The sequence below is a fragment of the Protopterus annectens genome, chromosome 1.part0 (assembly GCF_019279795.1).
Source record: "Protopterus annectens isolate FY-2018-M chromosome 1.part0, PAN1.0, whole genome shotgun sequence".
In the NCBI taxonomy this organism is placed as follows: domain Eukaryota; kingdom Metazoa; phylum Chordata; order Ceratodontiformes; family Protopteridae; genus Protopterus; species Protopterus annectens.
Window position 1 is genome coordinate 1,881,262,071 of NC_056725.1, and position 21,763 is coordinate 1,881,283,833.

The 21,763-nt window shown below is 39.6% G+C and overlaps 1 protein-coding gene across 4 annotated transcripts in view; it reads left to right on the top strand.

The window, feature by feature from the left end:
- Nucleotides 1-21,763, top strand: part of RANBP3L (RAN binding protein 3 like) — a 268,930-nt gene that overhangs the window by 153,601 nt on the left and 93,566 nt on the right. For all 4 annotated transcript variants that reach the window (XM_044069962.1, XM_044069963.1, XM_044069964.1 and 1 more), the window contains 3 exons: nt 2,749-2,852; nt 2,959-3,043; nt 11,743-11,857. In XM_044069962.1, the coding sequence (XP_043925897.1) occupies nt 2,749-2,852; nt 2,959-3,043; nt 11,743-11,857 (304 nt within the window). The remainder of the gene's footprint in view (nt 1-2,748; nt 2,853-2,958; nt 3,044-11,742; nt 11,858-21,763) is intronic.

The window sequence follows — 21,763 nt, forward strand, 5'->3', positions numbered from 1 at the left end:
AGCATCCATTTTGGATGCAGCCACCTTGGCCACTATCCACACCTTCACCAAGCATTACAAATTGGACCAAGTTTCCAGAGCTAGGACAGGATTTGCCAGGGCAATCCGGCAGGGTCTTGTAGAACCCTCTTCATCTACCACCACCATCTCATCCGCTTAAGCTGTGGTACACTCCCACACCTAGAATACTGCAACATAGGAATAGAAGGACATAGAATAGTTGTGTAAAATCTTACCATAACCATAGATGTCCTTCTCTTCCATGTTGCAGTATTCCTTCCCACCCACCAGTCCCCCCAGGTCTTATTCCTTACCTGTACTACCTACATTACAGTAGGACTCCAAGTCACACACCTGTAAGCAACTGGAATTCCTCCTTCTGGGCCTTATTCTCTGCCTGCTGGTATTCAAGTTCTGAGGACTGTGCATGCAGATGTCACATTTATGGAACCTGGTTTATGGCCCTACGTGTGATGTCCAATGCACACTGCAACAGCCAAACTGAAGCTTTTGTATAGAAGCCAATGTACAAGTCACCTGAGGGCAGGAAATCCCACACCTAGAATACTGCAACATGGAAGAGAAGGACATCTATGGTTATGGTAAGATTTTACACAACTATTCTTTCTCATTAGAATACCAGTGATAATCTCAGAGAATAGGCATGTACATGGCTTGAAATGTTGCAGAAAAATAAGTGGTGCAGTTCACCACCTACAACAGTGGCATTATTCATGAAACCAAACATTTGTTTTGTACACTCCATATCATTCCCATATTGCTATGTTAAGAAATGAAGCCTTTTGTGATGCACACCTTCTTGTAAGAAAACTGCCATGTTTAAAAAGGCTTTACAAATGTATCTTATGAGTTTTGTAATATTGATACTTATCATCCACTACCTACTACTGGCTTCTCTTACTTTCATTTTACCTGCTGTTAATCTAGGGATAACCATTTTGCAGTCCTTAGGTTTTTTTCATTGACAAGTGCTAATAGTCACCCCTTAAACTGTCTCTCCTGAAGATGCATCTGAATGGTCATACCATTTATCACTATTCTTTTATTTTTAAATCTCCCTAGATGCTTATGACTGTGCTCAGTAAAAGCATCTTTTTCCCTGCATATATTTCGGTACTTTATTTTATACTGCTTCCTTTTGCTTTGGTGAAGCTCAAGCCTTTCAGTCAATTGTTATGACTCAGATTACTGTCAGACTACATATGTGGCACACCATGCAAGTCCTGTTTATGGGGGTGTGCACTGTGTTTATGAGTACAATGGCCCATCTGTACACTAAGGAATCCTTTAAAACAAAATAAAAACACTGCACAGAATAAAGTCACTAGTGAGTAATTAACAAAGAAATGGGTGAGCAAGTAACAAAGTAATGTATTTCTGGTCATTAGAAGGAGATGGTGCAAAATCTTGCATTTATGCAAGTCCAGATAAATGCATCTATTTTCAGAATAATTATGCAGACTTTTCACTTGTTATAAATAGACGTTTAATTGGACTTTTTGCATAAATGATACAAACATCTCATTTTAGACAGTGAGGTAGTTGCTTACCAGCTTGTACAAAGACAACAGAAGATCTGGCAGAATTAAAGACAGGCCCCACCCCCTACTTCCAAAATGAATTACACTTGGACAAAACACACCAAAGTCACAAGTATTATTAGAATGGTTTCAGCTCCCTGCAGCTTCTTGCCCAGAGTCTAATTCATTTTAGACGTTAAGTAGTAGTTTTAAGTTACAAAAATTGACTTTTGAACATAAAATAAATAAACCGCTTGCTGTATTGTCCTGAGAAACTTGCTGTTTTGAACAGGGACCGACATAAATGAATGCAATATATTTACATCAGTATTTCAAACCAAGAAGAGCAAGTGTTTCTGACTTGCTCTTTTCCTTTCTTAGGCTGGCAATATAAACCTTCAGTCCACTGTGCCCTGAGTGTCTCTTTATGTCACCCTGTTATGGATCCCAGTGAATAGTCCAGAGAGTGGTTATGCATGTCATCAGAGCATAATGTACATGCTTGCGCAACTGCCTTGGTGGAGGGGAGTGGAGAATGACATCTGAGTTACTCCTACTCAATCATATTTTCACAAATGCTTATGCATGTCCTGCCCTACATCAGTAGCCAGACAGTTTATTTGTGGCTCTATCCCTGGGGATAGACCTTTCATGGTTTCACAGTCGTCTTGACACATATTCTGCCTGGTAAGCATGAACAGACAGGGTAGTGAGGTATGTGTCTACCTGCTTCAAAAGTCTTGCATACAAGCCCTCAAGCAGAATGGCTGCAGGTGAAAGTTCTCCAGCCTTTGCCAGGGGGTATTGTGTTCTAGCTTGTACCTCAGTTACCCTCTGGCAGAGAGTATCTAATAAGAAGTAGTTCTCCTTTGCAATGACTAACCTTCCATTGGCCATATTCTTTTCCAGAACCAGGTCACTGCTGTAAAAGTGAGAAATTCAGGGACTGTGATGAAGAGTAATCCTGAGCAGTAGTATTGCAGACCTGCCTTGACTACTACAGGTAACCTTTCAAAATCAGAAGGATTAGGCCGCAATGAACATATATCTTTTTTCAGTTTTAGGGTGATGCTTCCCTTTAAGTATCAAGTGATTCCTTTTGCTCTGCAAACTTTTGTGGAATTACATAGTTCAAGTAACTGTTCTGGTTTGTGTAAGGATCTTGTATATTGTAATAGCTAATTCTGTCAGCTGTGTCTTGTTTTAGACTGATTCCGTAAGTACCCTTTTGCCTGAAGAGGATTTCAGAAGTGTAGAAAATCCGACTAAATTAAGTACTTTCCTGCCACTCAAAGAATCCGAACCAGCAAGGTATGTGGGCAATTCAGTGATCTCTTAACTTTTCATATGTTTTTTTTTTCTCGTTTGTCTTTTAATCTCGAGAGCTTCATATTAAGTAATGCTATTTATGTTTTAGAAGCCCTTTGAGCCAAGACAATGTCCTAACAGATGGTGGCAGTCCTCGTTTTGTCTTTGGGGAGAACATGAGTGACAGAGTAGTGGTGAGTGCTATTTACCTTCTTTCAACTCAAGTCTTAGAGTCTATTGTCAGTCATGTGGTCTGATTGAATCGACTCATTGATGCAATTAACCAGCACACTGTTTTCAGGCATATGGAAAAGTTTGTAGTTTGGCAGGCAAACGTAGAGTTGTAGTCTTCCATTGCTCATATTACATGTTACTCATTGAGTAGCTATGCTCATCTGAAGGTCTTCAAACCAATGAAACTATTCTCAGTGCATGAAATAGTTGCATACTGTGCTTCACTGTGTGTAAATGAACATGTGAAACAGTTTGATGAGTCATGTATCACCAAAGTGACTTTATTTACTTATTTTATTCATTTGATAACCTGATAGGTAGACTAAACCTACTGACTCTTTTTCAGCCATATCCAGGGTACAAGGCAAAAACAAAGCGATAGGTTCCTGACCCAGAGACTCCCCAAACTCTGGAATAGGTTGCCCATACATGTCAAGCAGAGCACCTCTTTGGCCCTCTTCAAAAGAAACCTTAATGATTGGATGGGATTTAGGAAATTCACCCCGGGGATCACATCAGTCACCCTGCTAGACAGGGGTCCAGGGAAGTAAATACTGTGGGAAGAAATAGCCAGGGAATTGTTATGGTTAGGCTTCTATAGGCCCTAGGGCCGATAGCCTAGTACCAACCTATGAAACTCTGGCTACAGTATACAGTGGCAGTGTTACAGATAGTCCAGTTATCTTTCATTGATGTATACAGTCATACTGAAGAAATACCATTGATCTGAACTAAACAAAACCCCAGGTAAACAACTGTCAGTTCAATGTATAGGAGATGTATACACTCTAAGTAAAATTATTCAGTATCACATAAATCACTAAGCTAAGTGAGCTAGAAAGAGACTGCTGGATTCAAGGAAAAGAACATGAAGAAAGAAGTGCACGAATTTAAAAGCAGAGAAGACATGTTCATACATTCATAGATGTGTGTGTGTGTGTGTGTGTGTGTGTGTGTGTGTGTGTGTGTGTGTGTGTGTGTGTGTGTGTGTGTGTGTGTGTGCTCTATGAGTCACAGCTACACACATTGTATCATGTGCTAAACTGCTGGTGTTTTTTATTGATGGTACAGTTTATCAAATTATGTAGCAGTTGAAGTTCATTATATTGACCATTACATAATTCAAAAGGTTTGTACCCTTTCTTTGAGTTTGTGCAACTGGAGTTAGTATATTCAATTTCTGGGGAATGTGGGGTTGAAACCTTCCATATAAAAAGTTGGTTTTTATTTTGTATTTAGTAATTTCAATGTTTGGATTTTTATTAATGACATTCACTGATGGACTGTTCAACCATTACTTCATGTTCTTTTCCTTACAAATGCGGTGAAGTAAGACATTAATTCAAGTTAATAAAAAGGTGATAGATTTTATTGCACTCATTAACCATCTACTTTGCTGTGAATACCATGGACTGAGCCATGGCCATGAATTTAAGTTCTTCCATTAACAAACCAAATATGCTCACATTAAGATGATATTTGTACATTAATTTAATTGTATGAGAAATATTCCTCCATAATATTTTGAGTTAACAAATTCATAGATTCTTAGGTTCTTGCCCAGTTTCCCAGCTACCCAGATCACTGTCTGGTTAAATGACTTGCTGTGAATTACACAGTAAGCAAGTAAAGACTGAGGGGATCAAACCCTGACAGCCAGTTAACACTTCATGGCCTTAATCCTCTGTGCTACATGCTAGACCAGATCATCCCTAGTATCTCCATTAAACAAGCTTTAGGATCAGGTGAGATATAATGTTTAGTGAGTATTCTGGAAAATTCCATACTAGACACAGACATAACTATAATTCATAAAGGCAATACTACAGCCCTATGGGCTCACTCCATTCCCCTACCCTACCCCCAATTCCCACCCACCCCAGTGCACTTACCTTTATTCTCACCTTGAATCTCCTCCCCATCCCCAAAGCCAATCACAATCTCTACCCCTCCCCTCACAGCATCCATTCAATTGGTAGTCCCACCCCTTCTCTATCTCTTACCAGCCTGTACTCTCAGCTATACTCCTCTTCCTTTCTCTATAAACACTCTCTTATTACCCTGTTTCCTCCTCTAAAACTTATTTGACTGTAATTAACCATGGCTATTCCACTTCAACAAACTTCCCTCACCTCATCTATATGTATTCTCCTCCTAATAACTGTCTATAATGCAACCTCCTGTTCCTCTTCTATACTACCACCCTCCTTCCCCCTACCCTCCTCCTCCACTCTCTCCCAACCCCACCCAATGACCCTCCACTTTTACTACATTTCCCCCTCCCTACATCAACATAACCCTCTTCACTATTTTAGATTAAAACTCCTAACCATTTCTCTAAAGCCTCTTACAACCAAATCCAAACTGTTTCTCCCTCTAACTTCATGTCACAAACCAAAGGTTCTCCTCTATTTTCCCTCTACTTGGCTTGCTCTAGCAGGAGACATACACCCCAACCCTGGACCCACAACTAGTAATAATGTCTCTTCCCCCTACCTCTTCAAATAGAATCAGCCACAAATACCTCAACCTCATTACCGTTAACACCCAAAGTGTAAAAAACAAAATAACAAACTTCCATGCTTGGCTAAATCATATTCTACCTGGTATAGTAGCAGTCTCAGAAACATGGCTAAAACCCCACATTACTAATGCTGAAATTGTACCCCCTGGCTTTCAAGCTCTTAGATCTGACAGCCAAAACAAAAAAGGAGGTGGAGTAGCCTTAATCTATAACAGCCTACTGAACCTCTGTCCGTACCAAAATCCCATTCCTCAGTTCAACAGTGCCGGAACTAGTCATAGGAATCCTCAAAATGAATAACTTTAAAAGTATCTGTATTATGGCCATCTATATCCCCCCTGGTGACAACACTTCCACCCTAGAAAACATTCTCTTATGGGCCTCAACTAACATTAAACTAGAGACTTATATTCTAGGTGATGTCAACATTGACTGGAATAATTAACAACAGTAATCCCACTCTATCTATCAATCTGTGTAATTTTACCCAACTAATAAACGACATTACCAGACCTAACAGAAATAACCCCCCCCCCCCCCAGGGTCCATTCTGGACTGGATCTTAGTCTCCCACCCTAATAAGATCTCAGACTCTGGTATACTACCACACACAATGAGAGACCATATCACAGCCTTCATTCACCGAGCTGCCCAATACACCCCTCACCAACACCAATATGCCCACACTTGCAACCTCACTAACTTTAACCCTTCTATGTTTTCTGAAACCCTTAAACTAACAAATTGGGATATCCTAAAAACACTTCCACTAGAGGAAGCCACAGACGTTTTCAATACTACCTTCCTAGGAATCCTAAACTCCCAAGCCCCACCTCGAACAAAATGAATAAAATACAACTCTGCCCCTTGGCTATCAAAGGACACTAAATCACTTATGCTACAAAGAGACAAAACATGGAAACTCTACAACAAAAATAAACTCCCAGCTACCCTCCTTCAATATAAACAACTCTGTAATCTAACCAAAAAGCTTATCGCAAATGATAAAAAATCTTAGTACACCAAACTACAGTCTACCCACTCCAAAAATCCAAAACAATTCTGGAACTCCATCAACTCTCTTTTGCACCCTGGTACTAAATCCAATCCCTGTCCCGACAACAATAAAACTGACACAGAAATAGCAACCCGTTTTAACTCCTCCTTTACTAACTCTATAGCTGAACTTACTAAGATCTTCCCCAACTGCTTCACCTCCCATACCCCTAATTCCACTTCCTCCTCCTCCTCTCCCCAATCCTGCACTCTTAATCCTCCTCCCACTTTTTATCTAAAACCTGTCTCAACCTCCTATATCAAAAAGCTTCTTTCCAAACTTAAGCCATGCTCCAATACCCCTGACAATATTCCCTCACTCTTTCTCAAGCTTGCTGCAGATGGTATCACCATCCCCATTAGCATTCTCATCAATAGATCCATCCAGGAATCTTACGTTCCCAAACTATGGCGACCCGCCTACATCTTGCCCGTTCATAAAGGAGGCAAAAATAATAGCATAGCTAACTTTTGCCCAATAGCCATTCTTTCCCCAATTTCAAAAGTTCTTGAAAAATGTAGCCACCTGCAACTCATGCCCCAGCTCCTCACCCCTACTCAACATGGCTTCCATCCTGGCCACAGTACTATAACTGCTCTCCTCTCCTCTCCTTCTTAGACATTGTTAACCACGCCTGTGACTCTGGAGAAATTGTCTCCACTGTCCTTCTTGACCTATCCAAGGCATTCAACACTATATCCCATACACACCTTCTCAATCACCTTTCTAACCTCAGTCTCTCCCTAGATTCACTTTCATGGTTCAAAAGTTATCTCTCTGACAGATCCCAAGCTGTGAAATGGCAAACTGGTACCTCAACCTTCCTACCTACCCCTACCGGAGTGCCCCAGGGTTCTATACTAGAACCAGTGCTCTTTAATGTATTCATCAATGATTTTCACTCTGCAATTCAAAACACTCAAATAGTGCAATATGCAGATGACTTCACTTTAGTCTGCTCTGCCCTTAGCATTCACAAGCTCCAGACCAAAACCCAACTGGCCTTCTCAACTACAGAGAACTGGATGCTTCAAAACCATCTCTCCCTTAATGCCAATAAATCCAAAATAATTCGTTTCTCCCCCACAAAAGCCCTCCCTCTTGACAAGCAATCTTTCAAGATCACCAGCCATACCCACTCCCCTATAGAAGTTGTTTCTTTTGCCAAACTTCTTGGGGTTACCATTGATGAACACCTGAAATTCAATACACATGTCCAACTAAATATTAAAAAACCCATCAGAAGCTTGGTATGCTATATAAAAATGCTCACTTTCTCTCCACAGCTACAAGACAAACCCTCACCACCACCTATTTACTCCCATCTCTATTGTATGGTGCTCCACTTCTAACCAACCTCTCAGCTTCCATCTCCTCTAAACTTGAAATCTGCTACAACAAAATCGCCAAATTTGCTACTAAATCCACTCACTCTACCCACCACTGCACCCCTCTCTGCCGTCTGCAGTGGCTAGAACTTCCTAATCATCTCGGCTATATTCAACTTACTACAGCCCACAAACTAATCTTTAAACCCACTGCATGCTCTGCTCTAATATCTTGCCTTCCTACACACCGCTCAGACCACTAAGATCAGCCCATCAAAATCTACTTTCAGTACACAAACCTAAACGACCCCCTGGCCGGTCTCACCTATCTTATTCTATAGCAAAAAAATGGAACTTTCTCCCTCCCCTGCTAAGAAATACTACAAACTCTGAACACTTCAAATCCCTACTCCATTCACACCTCTCCCAAAACTGGAAATGTAATTGTATTCTTCCTACCTAAATTCCACTAATGTCAACTAGACATGATCTCCTTCAAGCACCTCTACATCCTGCTGTTCCACAGCTCCCCACTCTCAGCTTCTATCATATAACGAGTTTTCTCCCCTGTATACACTCTTTGTAAATGCTGTATATATGTTCCATCCCTACTCTCTGCAAATGGCTTTACATGCAAATGGCTCTTTGACCTTGAGCGTAAATTGAATCTTCCTCTAGTTCTTCTTCTTTTCCTTTACCTGTCTTTTTTTATTCTTTTTCTCCTCCTCATTCCACTACTTCTCATTTAACTATTATTTTATGTATTTCATATATCTGCAGTGGTGGTGCTGCAGTAGCATTGTCGCCCTACAGCAAGACGTTTGTCCCGTTCGATTCTCAGCTAAAGCGTCTTCTGTGTGGAGACATGCATGAATGGGCGTACCTTCGTTGAAGGTTGTACGTTAGGGCTGACAACTCGGTACGTAAAAATCTGCTGCCAATCATTAGCGGACCGGAGTTCCGCTGTGGCGACCCCTAACCGGGAAAAGCCGAAAGATACAACATTTTATGTATTTCATATGTATGTGTTTTTTTTTTTTTTTTGCAGTATTCTATGCAATTTGTACAAAAGTATAATTCCTTGCTTGCTTGTTTTAATTGTTTAATTTGTGCAATTGCTTGTCTTAATTGTTTAATTTGTGCAATTGTTTTTAATGTGGAGCTTTTCTCCCCGGGCCTCCACTAAAAACAGGCCCTATGAGCCCAGTGGACCTCCCTGGTTATCAAACTGGAAATAAATAAATACAGCATATAATCCAAATGACTCATTGGTAACAATAGCTCTAGCACCAGTAAGACCAAGCTTACTGTTAAGTCTCAGAAGGAACCAAATCAACCTGTTTAGTTTGTGCCATGTAAAAAAATATTTCAGAAAACATTTTATTTTACTGTTATTCAGTATCCTGACTTACAATTCTGTATTCATATCCAAATCACCCTCACAATTCTAAGCCTTTAATAACTAAATAAAATAACTCTAATATAGATGAATATGCCTAATATTTCATTATTGTACAACTTTTTTGATTTGGTTATTCCAGTTTGCCTAGGTAGAGACATTATGATTTGTGCCTTCTTTAATTATTATTTATTCCTTTTCTCTTGTCAGTTATTAGATTCTGCCATCACCAGCTGTCTGGCAGAGTTGAAAGTGGGTTGCTGAAACGAATGTTATTTCTTTTTGACTTATCCTTAAATAACCACTGTTTTATATATTTCATAAAGGAATCTTGCTGACACAGTAACTGGTTGATTTCAATAACTTGAGGTAAAAACCTATAATCCTAAATGTAAAAGAATAATGCCTTGGGAGCAGGCTAGGAAACGCTATGAAAAAAGGTCCTTTTTGTTTTTCGTTTCTCTAAGCCCATGAACTAAGATGCAGGACCACACATTTTTTGTTGTGCTTTTCGGCTTTTCCCGGTTAGGGGTCGCCACAGCGGAACTCCGGTCCGCTAATGATTGGCAATGGATTTTTACATGCCAAGTTGCCAGCCCTAATGCACAACCTTCAACGAAGGTACGCCCATTCACGCATGTCTCCACGCAGAAGAAAGCTGAGAATCGAACCGGACAGCGTCTTACTATGAGGCGGCAACGCTACCACTGCACCACCAAGATGCAGGACTACACTGTGAATACAAAATGTAATTAATGCAAAGATCCAGTACCAAGGATCTGCCACATCTTAAATTAATATTTTGTCTGTACCCTCCCTCACACAGACACATATTGGTTCAGAATAAAAAGGTTCACCCATTACCCATTCATGTGGCAGTAAATAGTACCACCACTTCCCCAAGATAAGATCAACTGCCCATTAACTGTTCACTCATTTCCTACCCTTGCACTTTTACAGGTAATTGTCCTTCCTTTCTTTTTGCAAACTGGCTTGGAACTGTTGCTTTTTTTTTATTTTTTGTCTCCACAACCCCCCCCCCCGTGACCTCTGGACCTCAAGGAACCCACACATTACACACAGTGTGCATTAGCTCTCCTTTGAAGCAAATACTATAAGGTTATTCCTTGAGGTAATCACACTGAAGAGTTGCGATACCCTTCCCACCTTTTCCCTTGTACTTGAGTTACAAATGTTGAGGTGGTTCTTGGGGAAAGTACACACACTTCATGTGTTCACTCCAAGTTAAGAAGCCAGTATTTTGCTGTTTATTCCTTCCTTGCTAGTTCACTCTCTGGTTCATGGGTCTCTGATCAATAGGTCACAGGTTATATCCATTGATACTGTCCTTCTGCACATCAGGCTAAAATGTATTTTGCATTTGAATTGTCTGTTTTCAGTACAGATATATTTCTACAATGCAAAAGGATTACAGCATCATGTTTTATCTTCACTAGTGAACACACCAGTACTGAACATTGGAACTGGGCCTGCCACTGTAATTTGATACTGAGAAAGCATAATGTTATAATTGCAGAGCATCAGATGATTTATTGCATTTTGTTGCCTAGATATTTATCCTAGCAGGTTATTGCACTTTCTTCAGGGATTAACACAAGCCAAAAGCTCATATGCAGAATTCAGTGAAATTGTTAATTATTAAAGTTATGCAAGTTACTTAGAATACTACAGAGTGAATATGTAACACAAAACAATAAACGTACAACCTTGACATCAAAGTAGCTATTGTAGTACAGTATTTAGATGTTCCCAGTACAGTTAAGCATATCAACTGCGAGGAAGGCATTCCTAAGTAATAATGTATGGGTACTAAGTGCAAAATCGTGTCATGAGTTTGTAAGTGAGATTGCAACAGGAGATTGTCATGATCACACCTTTCAGCCTCCGTGCAAGTATGCTGGACAAAGCAAAAAGTTTTGTTTCTGAAAACAAAGGCCCAAAATCAGGGACAGATTTTAAATATTGCTGTTATAAACTTAGAGAGTTGCCAGAATAAAGGGCTTTGCTTTAGCATATATTTTCTGAAACGTATGAACTATGAAACTCAAGTGTCTGTCACTATAAAGTGATTTAAATTTTCAATGAATTGCCGAAAAACACACATTTTATGAGGAACAGATCAAAAATGTGAGGCCAAATATCTGGACATTCTGCAAAATTCTCGATAGTGGAGAGGTTTGCATGAGAGAAGTCCATGTTTTTTTCAGTAGTAGTGATGCACATATGCCGGTAATGTGGTTTAATTAGGTTGCAGAGCAGAAGCTGTTCAGAGTTGAAGCAAATTGCACAGCACTCACTGTCTATATTCTTTGGTGTCTTCTCTTTGTTAGAACCCTCTACTGTCTTCAAAGTGTGATGCTGAAGGGAATGAGGGAGAAGCTGCGAAAGATACAGATGAGTTCCTTGCACAGTCCAGACCTACCGTTATTGAATCACCACGTACAAGTAAGTAATTCTTATAGATGTACTTTTTTTCAGTACTTTTATGATGTACTTCTCTTTCAGTTTAATTTTTATTTAGGTTGTTAGTGAAACGCCTAGAATTCTAGTTCATCAACTTACCCAAAACAAGTAACCAAAAATTAAATAAAATAAGTCTGCCCTATGGGTTCTCAGCTTTGTACTCATTGTATCTAGTGAGTGGCATTAATCAATGTTCTTTTGTGAAGTGGTGCTGATGGGTAGACTGTCTTGAAACCTGCAGCAAAGTCTGCACCTTTGCATTAAAAGAAAATATAAATGCATAGTTAATGAGAGATGTTTCCAGAATATAGCAATGGGAAATTCATGAGCTTGCTACTGAAGGACCTGCTGCAGCTCTGTATTAAGGAATTTATGTATGGCATATTTAAATCTTTTCTACTCCAGTCTGGCTGGTACAGCATGTGTATGTCTGTGGCTACTTGTGTGTGTGTGGGGTGTGGGGGTCTCAGTACTGAGAACAAAGCTGACATCCGTTAACATTATAACTTCTCTTTCCTATCACCTGGAGTAGTATAATGCTTGTAGCTGTCTGACTTTAAGAAAAAAGTCTGCACTGACATGAAATTCAGCTCTCTCCTTGACGCATACAGGGCTACATTTCTGCTTCAACCAGAAATATACATACATGTTGGTATTCAATATATATGGTTTAATGAAGTCTGTAAATCACTATGCAATGCAGCTATGAAGTAGCAGTAAGTATGCTGTGTCCTGCTACATAACTTCTAGGAAGGTCTGGAAGTAATCAGAAGAAAAACAAGTTCTGTATGTAGGCAGTAATGTGAGTGCACATATGTGATCTTGCAGTTGCACCCAGCTAAGATGCACCTTTCAAAATAATGCAGGTTGCAGTAAACCTCATGAAATTTCAAACTGGTCTGGAATGTTTTATATTTATTGGTATGCTTTGCAGACGCAGCTTATATGGAACACAGTTTATTGTTGATAAGTACAAGCTCTGTGTGTAGGTGCAATTTAGCATCTCTAGATTCACATTTCTGCAGGGAAGTAGAGGAAAAAATAAATATAGTGGTTTATTAACAGTGAAGAAACATCCTGCTGGAAAATATGAGTGTTATGTAAGCTCAGTGGTGGTAGGGAATCACCAGAAACGATGTTTAGTATAGTGAAAGACAAATTAGTAATGCTACTGGAGAAATGGAGTTCCACCAACTAATTAAGCCACAAAAAATTATTTTTGCAAGTCTATGGATACTTTTAAGTAGAGAAGCCCTAGCTATGTGAAACAGTGGGATTGCTAGATGTAATGCATCAGAGAAGCACTTTTTTTCTTGGGACTTTTGTCCCCTGTGCTTGCTCACCATTAGTTCTCCCCCATCCCCAGTTCAGCTGTGCTCATTCATTTCCAACATTAGGTATCCCCAGCAATGCAGGGGGAACCAAGAACCTTCTGGAATGGATGTCATACAGGCAACTATGGGAGTGGTGTGTGCCGTCATCAGCATCAAAGCAATGACGGTACATTAGCTAACCCTAACTCACTGGAGAGAGGGACAAGTGACCAGCATCACTACAGAATCATAATAATTTCCCCAATACAAGTACATTCTCCCTTGCACTTACGATTTGGAGTCCCGCCAAAGTAAGTTGGTGGTTGAACCACTGCGTGTGGGCTGTCTCTTGCAATGCTACCCCTCCTTTGAAAGATTGTGGCTTTGGACTACCCCAATCAGCTCCATCTCCCTTCCTGGCCTCCTTGTACCAGTTCCAACAGACACACAAATTGCTAATCGAAACCAGAACATCTGGGCTGTGGTCAAGGCTTTATCCCTCTATGCCAATGGAGCTGGCTTGAAAAGCACTTTTTTATCAAAAAAGGATAAATTATCCAGGAGAACTACAGGGGCAGAGCCAGGTGGATTTTAGGTATTCTTTTGCTTTTGTTTTAAAGGACGAATAGTCGGGAGTGTTTTGAATGTGTTGAGGGTGAACATTCCAAGTCATGGCTATTTTATTAGAATAGAGGGAATCACCATGGTAGTTGTGAGACTGGGGTATTTTTAGCAGTAGCCTATCAGAAGATCTAAGGGACTTGGTATTGAGATGTGTTTGGACCAGGATGGAAAGTGCAGGGCATTGACTGGGGTTGTGAATGATTTGGTGTGTGAAGGTAAGTTGGTTTAATGTTAACAGATTGGGGAGCAAAAGCCATTTCAGGTGTTGGACAGCAGAACAGTGATGGGATGTATAGGGATTATTGCTGGCAAACTTTGCAATTTTATTATAGCAGGATTCTAGACTGTTAAGGTTGGCCTTGCGCAGGTTTTAAATATGTGTGAGCAGTGGACCGGGGTAGATTGAAGGTGAGATCTAGCAGTGGCTAGCCTGGCATGGTTTGTTAGGAAAGGTCTTGCCCGGTAGAGAGATTCGAGTTTGGCATGGACTTTTTTGATTGCCAGGAAAACGTGTATATCAAATTTCAGCCTGTCATCTATAGTTACACCTAGGAGTTTGGTATGGTTTGTAGGCTCAATTTTGGTTCCATTGGTGGAGTGAATAAAGAGTGGTGGAACGTGGGGTTTGGAAGGCTTGTTAGTGAAAATCATTTGCTTGGTCTTATTAGGGTTACTAGGCTATTGGCCGTGAGGCCCTTACAAGCCTAGCCAAGAATTAGCTCATGTTCCAACAAGTCAGTACCTGATGCCACTGTCCAGTAGGGACACAGGTAAATCCCAGGGGTGTATTTTCTGTTCCCTAGTTGTTGCACAATTTCATGGTGGCAGAAAAGCTCAGTCTAAGTTCTTTCAAATGATTGCATGTATATTGCAGAACCACTTGAATTCAGAGCCATCTGTAATAGCTGCATGCTTTAGATTTCAAAAAGCAAGCAAAAGAATGAAATGATTTGTCAACATGTTAAGTTGAGTTGATTGATATATTATTGCCAGTTTCAGGTGGGATTGACTGTGTGTGTGGTTCCCTCTGCTCTGGTCTCATCTTCTAGAGGAGTATCTATGTCTGAGACCCTTCAGAGCAATTCTGCAGAACAATTCTGCTAACTCACCCATCCAGCAAGCCTCAGCCGGAACTTAATTCTCTATATCTACTGCATGCTTACTCCATATTTGGTGGTTTCCAGAGATTTTTCACACTCAACCATGGTCATCCAGTGCCTTATCTCTACCTATGAGCATAATACAGGAGAAATATAAAAGCAAATGGCCACATTTTTCTATTTGGGCTACCTCTTACTGATTAGCTCTCTTGTCATTGCCTGTACCTCCAGTTCTGAATAACCTCTCTGAAATATTTGATGCAAGCCTTAGCAGCTCTTCTGTCAAGGCCCCACCTGTTAGTTGTTTCCATCAGGAGTTCTGCAACACATCCCCTCACTTCATTAAAATTTTCTAAAGTGTTCCTCAAGGGGACATTCCAAATCGGACCCCCATTTAGTTTCTTCTTGAGGCTTGTATTTTATGTTGAGGAAGTTAATGCTGCCTCCTTTCAAACCAACTTCTAAAGCCAAGTTCTTTTCCTTGTGGTGATTGCTTCCACAAAAAGAATTTTGGAAAACAAACTTCATTAGCTAACCCTTCTTACTTGGTCTTCCATAAGAACTGAGTCACCTCATGGACAAATCTGCCTTTATACCTAGAGTAGCCATTGAGTCAGACTTGAACCAGTCAATAAATTTGCCGGTATTTTCCCCAAATTACTCCAGTAGAATTGAGTATTTTTGTATTTTGTGGATGTGCATGATTAGTCGAGATTCTATTTAGACAAGACAAAATGGAGTAGGAAAGATTATTTTTTTTTCTTCAAGATTCATAATTATTTTTCCTTATAATTCTAACAAGTTGGGTGTTAGTGTTTAAAATTCACTTAGTACATATTGCTTTCTGAATGCATAAAATGTTGGTATGCAGAATGTAGTAAGGATTTGCCTGCTACCCTTACAACACATTCAGCTCCTGCAATGGCTTACACCTCATGTATTTTTCAAAAACACATATTTATATGATGTATATGCTGCTGCAACATGGACTTCTCTGGTCACTTTTGCAATACATTATGAGGTGGATGTGATCTCAAGGACTCTGTCATGCTCTGGGACCATAGTCATAGCAGGTATGCTTTTGTTATGTCATCAGGAGGACAGACTTTGGAGCATTTCCTAAAGGTATGGACAAATGAAAGCATCAACATGTAAATGTCCCAACATACCCTTGTTCTGTATGAGTTATTCATACGCAAAACACAAGGGCTAAACCCTACCATGGGAATGTGAGACTAGACTTCTTAAGATCCTCACAGAAAAAATAGCCTAGTCAGTACCTGTGAACCTATAGAAGAGTGACTAGATCATGTTGTATATAAGTTATGTGTTTACTATAATGATAGATTTGCATGATTGTGGTCCATCTTGAACATGCCCTGGCCTTAGGCACTGTTGTAGTTGTTTATGCATGTAGGTGTGATCAGTTTCTCATTTGTGCTTCACTTATGACCAGCATATTGCAGATCAAAATAATTTCACAGGAACATGGAGCATTATAGGTAAGGGGATGGAGTTAGAACCTGGGAAAGTTTCATGTATTGAGATGAGACCTCCAGTCTAAGCCCTAGAGGTTTTTTTTTTTAAGAAGAAGATGGACCATGATAATACAAATCTGTCATTATGTTAAGCACATAACTTTTGTTTTACTAATGTCAGTATGGTGTGCACGGTAATTTGCTTTAAGTGTGCATGTATATGGCAATCAGAATGCTGTTTGTTGGCTTCTTAAAACCTTTGCTTATCTAATATATGCATGGCTGTGTGAATGGTAGCTGGCTGCAAGGGGATGGTCAATAGAGACTGGAAGGGTGTTTTGTGGGGATAATACTGGGATGAGAAATGGGGAGAGCAGATCAGGTGATTGTTTAGATGGACTGGGTGTGGGTGAAAACAATGGTGGAGCGAGGTGGACTTCTATGAGACTCGTTTCCCTGGTCACGCTATACGTCTTTAACAACACTACATCTATATGTCAAGTGTGTTTGTTTGGCAAAGATGCTTCCTCCTGTGAAAGCTGCCTAAATTTAAGAGATCTGTATACTGGTGAATGGGGGAAGAGGATTGCTAGAACTGGGAGAAGAAGGGGAGATATTGATGGAGCTGATTTGGAGAGGGTAGGAGTATTGACATGGATGTCATGGTTTGAGTGCCAAGATGGGGGGTTAGTGTAGTCTAGTGGCAGAGTCTGTATGAGGTAATCTTCTAGTTGTGATCTTCTGGGGAGCCCCAACAATGGTAACACCAGCTATCCAAGGACCGGATTGCAATCTCTGTATCATTCCAAGATAAAACACAAATATTAAATAAGTATGTTTGGGGGAAAGCAGGAGTATAGTTATTTGACAGAAAATGAATATAGCAATTAGAAGTGAGTATAGAATTTGTCTCTCTAAGTTTTTTTATGATTTACTGTAGCACTAATGTATTTTGATGGAAGACTGAATACAATTTTTCTCCACAAGTATGTCTAAAAATGGTAGAATTTTCATCTCACAACAGTGACGCCATTAATTTGTGAGATTCCCAAATTCTGTTTAAAAACCCATCACAGTGTTTTAACTTATCCAAATGTGTAGTCAAAAATATAAAAAAATGGAAACTTGACTGTTAAAAAACACCATGCATTACCCAGCAAGTTATATATAATGTTATTGCTTTCTGGAAAGCATACTAACCAGCAGTGCTTCAGAAGTAACTTAATTAACAAAGTAAATGGAACACTAGCTAAAGCATTTTAAAATCCAAAATGTACAGATTTCCATAAAATAATAAATAACTAAACAAATGTTCCAGTTAACAATTCAACAGACTGGAGGTTTGCATTTGCATAATGGCTAAGGTGCTTGCCTCACAGGTACAGGACTTGATTCTCACCTCTGAAAGGGATACTGGATATACTTAAAATGGCTCACAAGTGCAGCTATCCTAGTACTTGCCTATGAACCATGCAAGGATGGATGACCATCCTGATCACCATAGATGAAAGTATGAAATCCCCTGTACCAGTTCTAGTGACTCCCAGTAAGCAGCCATGGCCCAGACCATATGCTTGTCTACAGATGAATTGATTTTTTTCTTTGTGTTTTAACAGGTCCTTCCCAGCCTTACCATAAAGCCATCACAGCACCCACTGTAAAACTGTTTCATTCCCTCATCCTGACTAACAAAGCCATATAGAGGAGCAGATGTCAGGAGCTGCATGACTGTTGCCTGCAGCTAGTTTTGCTTTTTGCACTTCCTACCCCACCATCTTACCCTTGGCAGCTGGTACGTGCCCTGCTGTGGCAGGGCCTGCAGTGTTTGATCAATCAGTACATGCTTCCACACAGTGACTCCTGCTACAGTGCTTATTCTGTGATTTGCAGGACTATAACTTGTTTGTCAGTGGAAATGTGTTGCTTTTGCTACCTCCAAACATCTACCAGGTAGTGAATGAGCAATGGGCCTAGCCAGCTCCCTCTATGTGGTTGATGAATTAACATCAACTGTTTATCATTCCCCATCAACTCATTCAGTGCCTGGGCTTGCTCATTGAATCTAGATTAGTGGAGCAGCCCCAGATATGACTGTAGACAGTTGAAAGGATGATCAGGATTTCCATAGGTAGATAGATGGATGACCAGAATAACCATGCATGGGCTGCCAGATGGGCAGTTGCCATGATGGATGACCACAGAGGAATGTCCAGAGTGGTTTCCATTGCTTAATAATTCTAGATGACTTTAAGACTGATGCCACCCAGTCCTGATTAAGGGAGTGCCTTAGATATGGACAGGCCACTGAGCCCTAAGTGCCTAATGCTAACTAAAGATTGAGCTACAAAGACTTACTGTTGCCGGGCAGCAGCTGGTGGAAGGAATAAGAGTGTACAGGATTCAGAAGTATACCAATGCTGTGTAAATGTGATGTGTTTTGAAACTATTAATGACAAATAATAGGGTTCCTTTTACCCCCCCCCCACAAAAATGTTTGTGTGTGTGTGTGTGTGTGTGTGTGTTTGTGTGTATTTCAGGATTTCGACTAGTCCACTGAAACCCTGTCAGTTATTATTTTCAGTTTTGATGAATAGTTTTCAATCTATTTTCATCTGAAGAAATGAAATTGATCCTTTATTGTAAACATTACAAAAAAATGGAAGCATTGCATTGGGCATAACGGCATAAGTATTGCATAGGAACATGTTTCTGTATATATATATATATATATATATATATATATATATATATATATATATATATATATATATGTTTATATGGGTGCATACTGCTTCATCTACAATTCATCTAAAAAAACACTTAATCTAAATTCAGTGCATCTAAGACCATGTCATCTAAAACTTAAAACATGGCAGAAAACATTGGGAGGGGGGTAAAAATTGTTTTTGCTGGGGGCAAGCCCTCTGCACCCCTCTGCACATGGGGGTGCATTGATGTAATACTTAAGATCCAAAATTACAGCAAACGTACTTAGACTAAATGATTAAACTCTAAATTTAGACCAAATGCATGAAACTGTATACATTCCAAAGACTTGCAGTAGATGGATTGGACACTCTAAACTGGCAATAGGTGTGAGTGTGTGGTGTGGAAGAATTACCACGGCAGGGTTAGCCATCCGGCAGTGTAAATCACTGTTCAAGTGACACCCTGACCCAATGTGCAAAAATGGGGAAAAAAGTCCAGCTTGTGTTACAGTTTGTTTTTATAAATGTCTGCAATGTATATATAGGTATGTACTGTACATGTATATCTGTATGTGCCTTGAGTACTGATCAATTTAACAATTTGGTTGAATTGGTACAGGATAACAGGATATGTAACTTATGTCAAAGTGCAAGTTCGGTTTATTATGTCAGCGGCTGTTTACGAGAATACTTGTAGTCATGACAGCATGTGGTTAGCTTGCGGGATGTACATAAGGGTTCTAGTATTGTAGCAGAGAGTTTGATTGCTGGTGATTGTAGGGACATGGTTAGTGCAATTTGTTAAGTGTGTACTAGCAATGATTCATTGTGAGAGATTTCTGTGTTAGTGTCTGTGCAACTGTGGACTTGGTATAAATTCAGGGGGTATACGGGCACAGGGGACTTTCTCCTCATGCAAAACATGTTTTGTAGGGTTATTGTTTATTCAGCATTATTGTGATTAGTGCTAATTGTATTTGATTGTTTGATTTTCAGTTGTTTTCCTTCAATCTGTTTCTCTTTGGTTTAGTTGTTTTTCAATTCAGTGTTTTATAATCATGTATATTTGTGTTACAACAGTTTTTTTTTTATAGATAATGCTTGCATGCTTATATCATGAAAAGTACACTTTGGGTTTTCTTCCTACAATATGCATCTTTAATGTTCATTTAGAAGTGGTTGTTTTACAGTGATGTAGTATAGACTACTTAGTATTTATTCTTCTTATTCACTTTTGGGATGTGACTAAAGTGGGTGGCGGTCTATGCATGCAGAGACTGGTGCGTGTCTGTAGGTGTATGGCATATGTATACACGCACCCATTTGGGGCATGCTTTTCTGTTTAGTCCAGTTACAGGCAGCAAGAAACACCTCTCACTGTTGAGTAAAGGACAGAGCATGTGCATATTTTATACCTGCAACTTAGGCTGAATACATTAAACAAAGCAGTCATTTCATAATATTACCTGCTTATTCCTACAGAGAAAGAATGCTTGGACATGATTACATATACCACTCTAGGTTGTGTGTATATGTGCAGGAAGTTATACACCTTGACCTTGTTCCATGATGCAGTGAAGAAGCAGGTAACTCTGGATTTACCACCATGTTCCGCTAAGTGTACCCTGAAGAAGGTAGATAGTTATGGTTTGGTGATGTATTCTGTTAAGTAAAGTAGGCTATAGGAAACACACCAAACTCCTGTAGGTGCATCCCCAAGGAGGTAACTATATGGGTTGGTATTCTATTTTGTAAAGCAGGTTTCAGGAAGCAGTGTGATCATTTTTTATTAAAAATTTTAAACTGAAACAAACTCATAGGACATTTAAAATGAAGTGTTTAAACTGACAGAAACAAACTACAGAAAATCTTTGGACAAAAGCTGTTTACTGTGAACCCAGATCAAAAGTCAAAGTTTGCTACTGTGTTCTCAGTCTAAAGCTTAGTGAAAAGTACAGATGCTTGCAAATGCTGACACATTTTACACAGCAGTGCCAAACCACAGTGACTCAGGGAAACTTTGATCCTGCTTTACAAATGATATTGCTGAAACACCCCTCCTTCTCTGTTGCTACTTGGTTCAGTCAAATGTGTACCATTAAAAACACTTCTAGTGCCTTCTGCTGGTTTAGGTGGAGCTTTACAGCAGTAATTTGACATTTTCCACTATGTAGTGTTGCATTAGTCATTATGGGTAAGTCATATAAATCGGTGCAGAACAGCAGACGGTGGCAATGAGAAGTGAAGTGTTTACTCTTAGCTACATAATGAAACATACCTTTGAACTGTCCCAGATTTTCACAGACATCCCTGGTTTTTGATTTTCACTCCCAATTTTATCTCTGTCTTAATCCCTCCTGAAACTGGTGAGATTTGGAGAAAAGGTGATGAATTACATTTAAATAGTGACAGTAATTAGAGTTATAGATATCATTTACTTCTGAAAATGTATATTAATCCACATCCGTTTAGTCTGTCAATGTTTCATGTTAAATAGTACTAATATTTTAAAAGATGGTCTCTAATTATTTCTGGATTTTTCCCTGATTTTTGTCAAGATTTATCCATGATTTTTTGAGAGTCATGCAATAAAATATAATTTACTTTTAACTGCATAGTAGAAGGAGGAATATGAGAAGATACATCTTCACCAGGGAAATCTTTT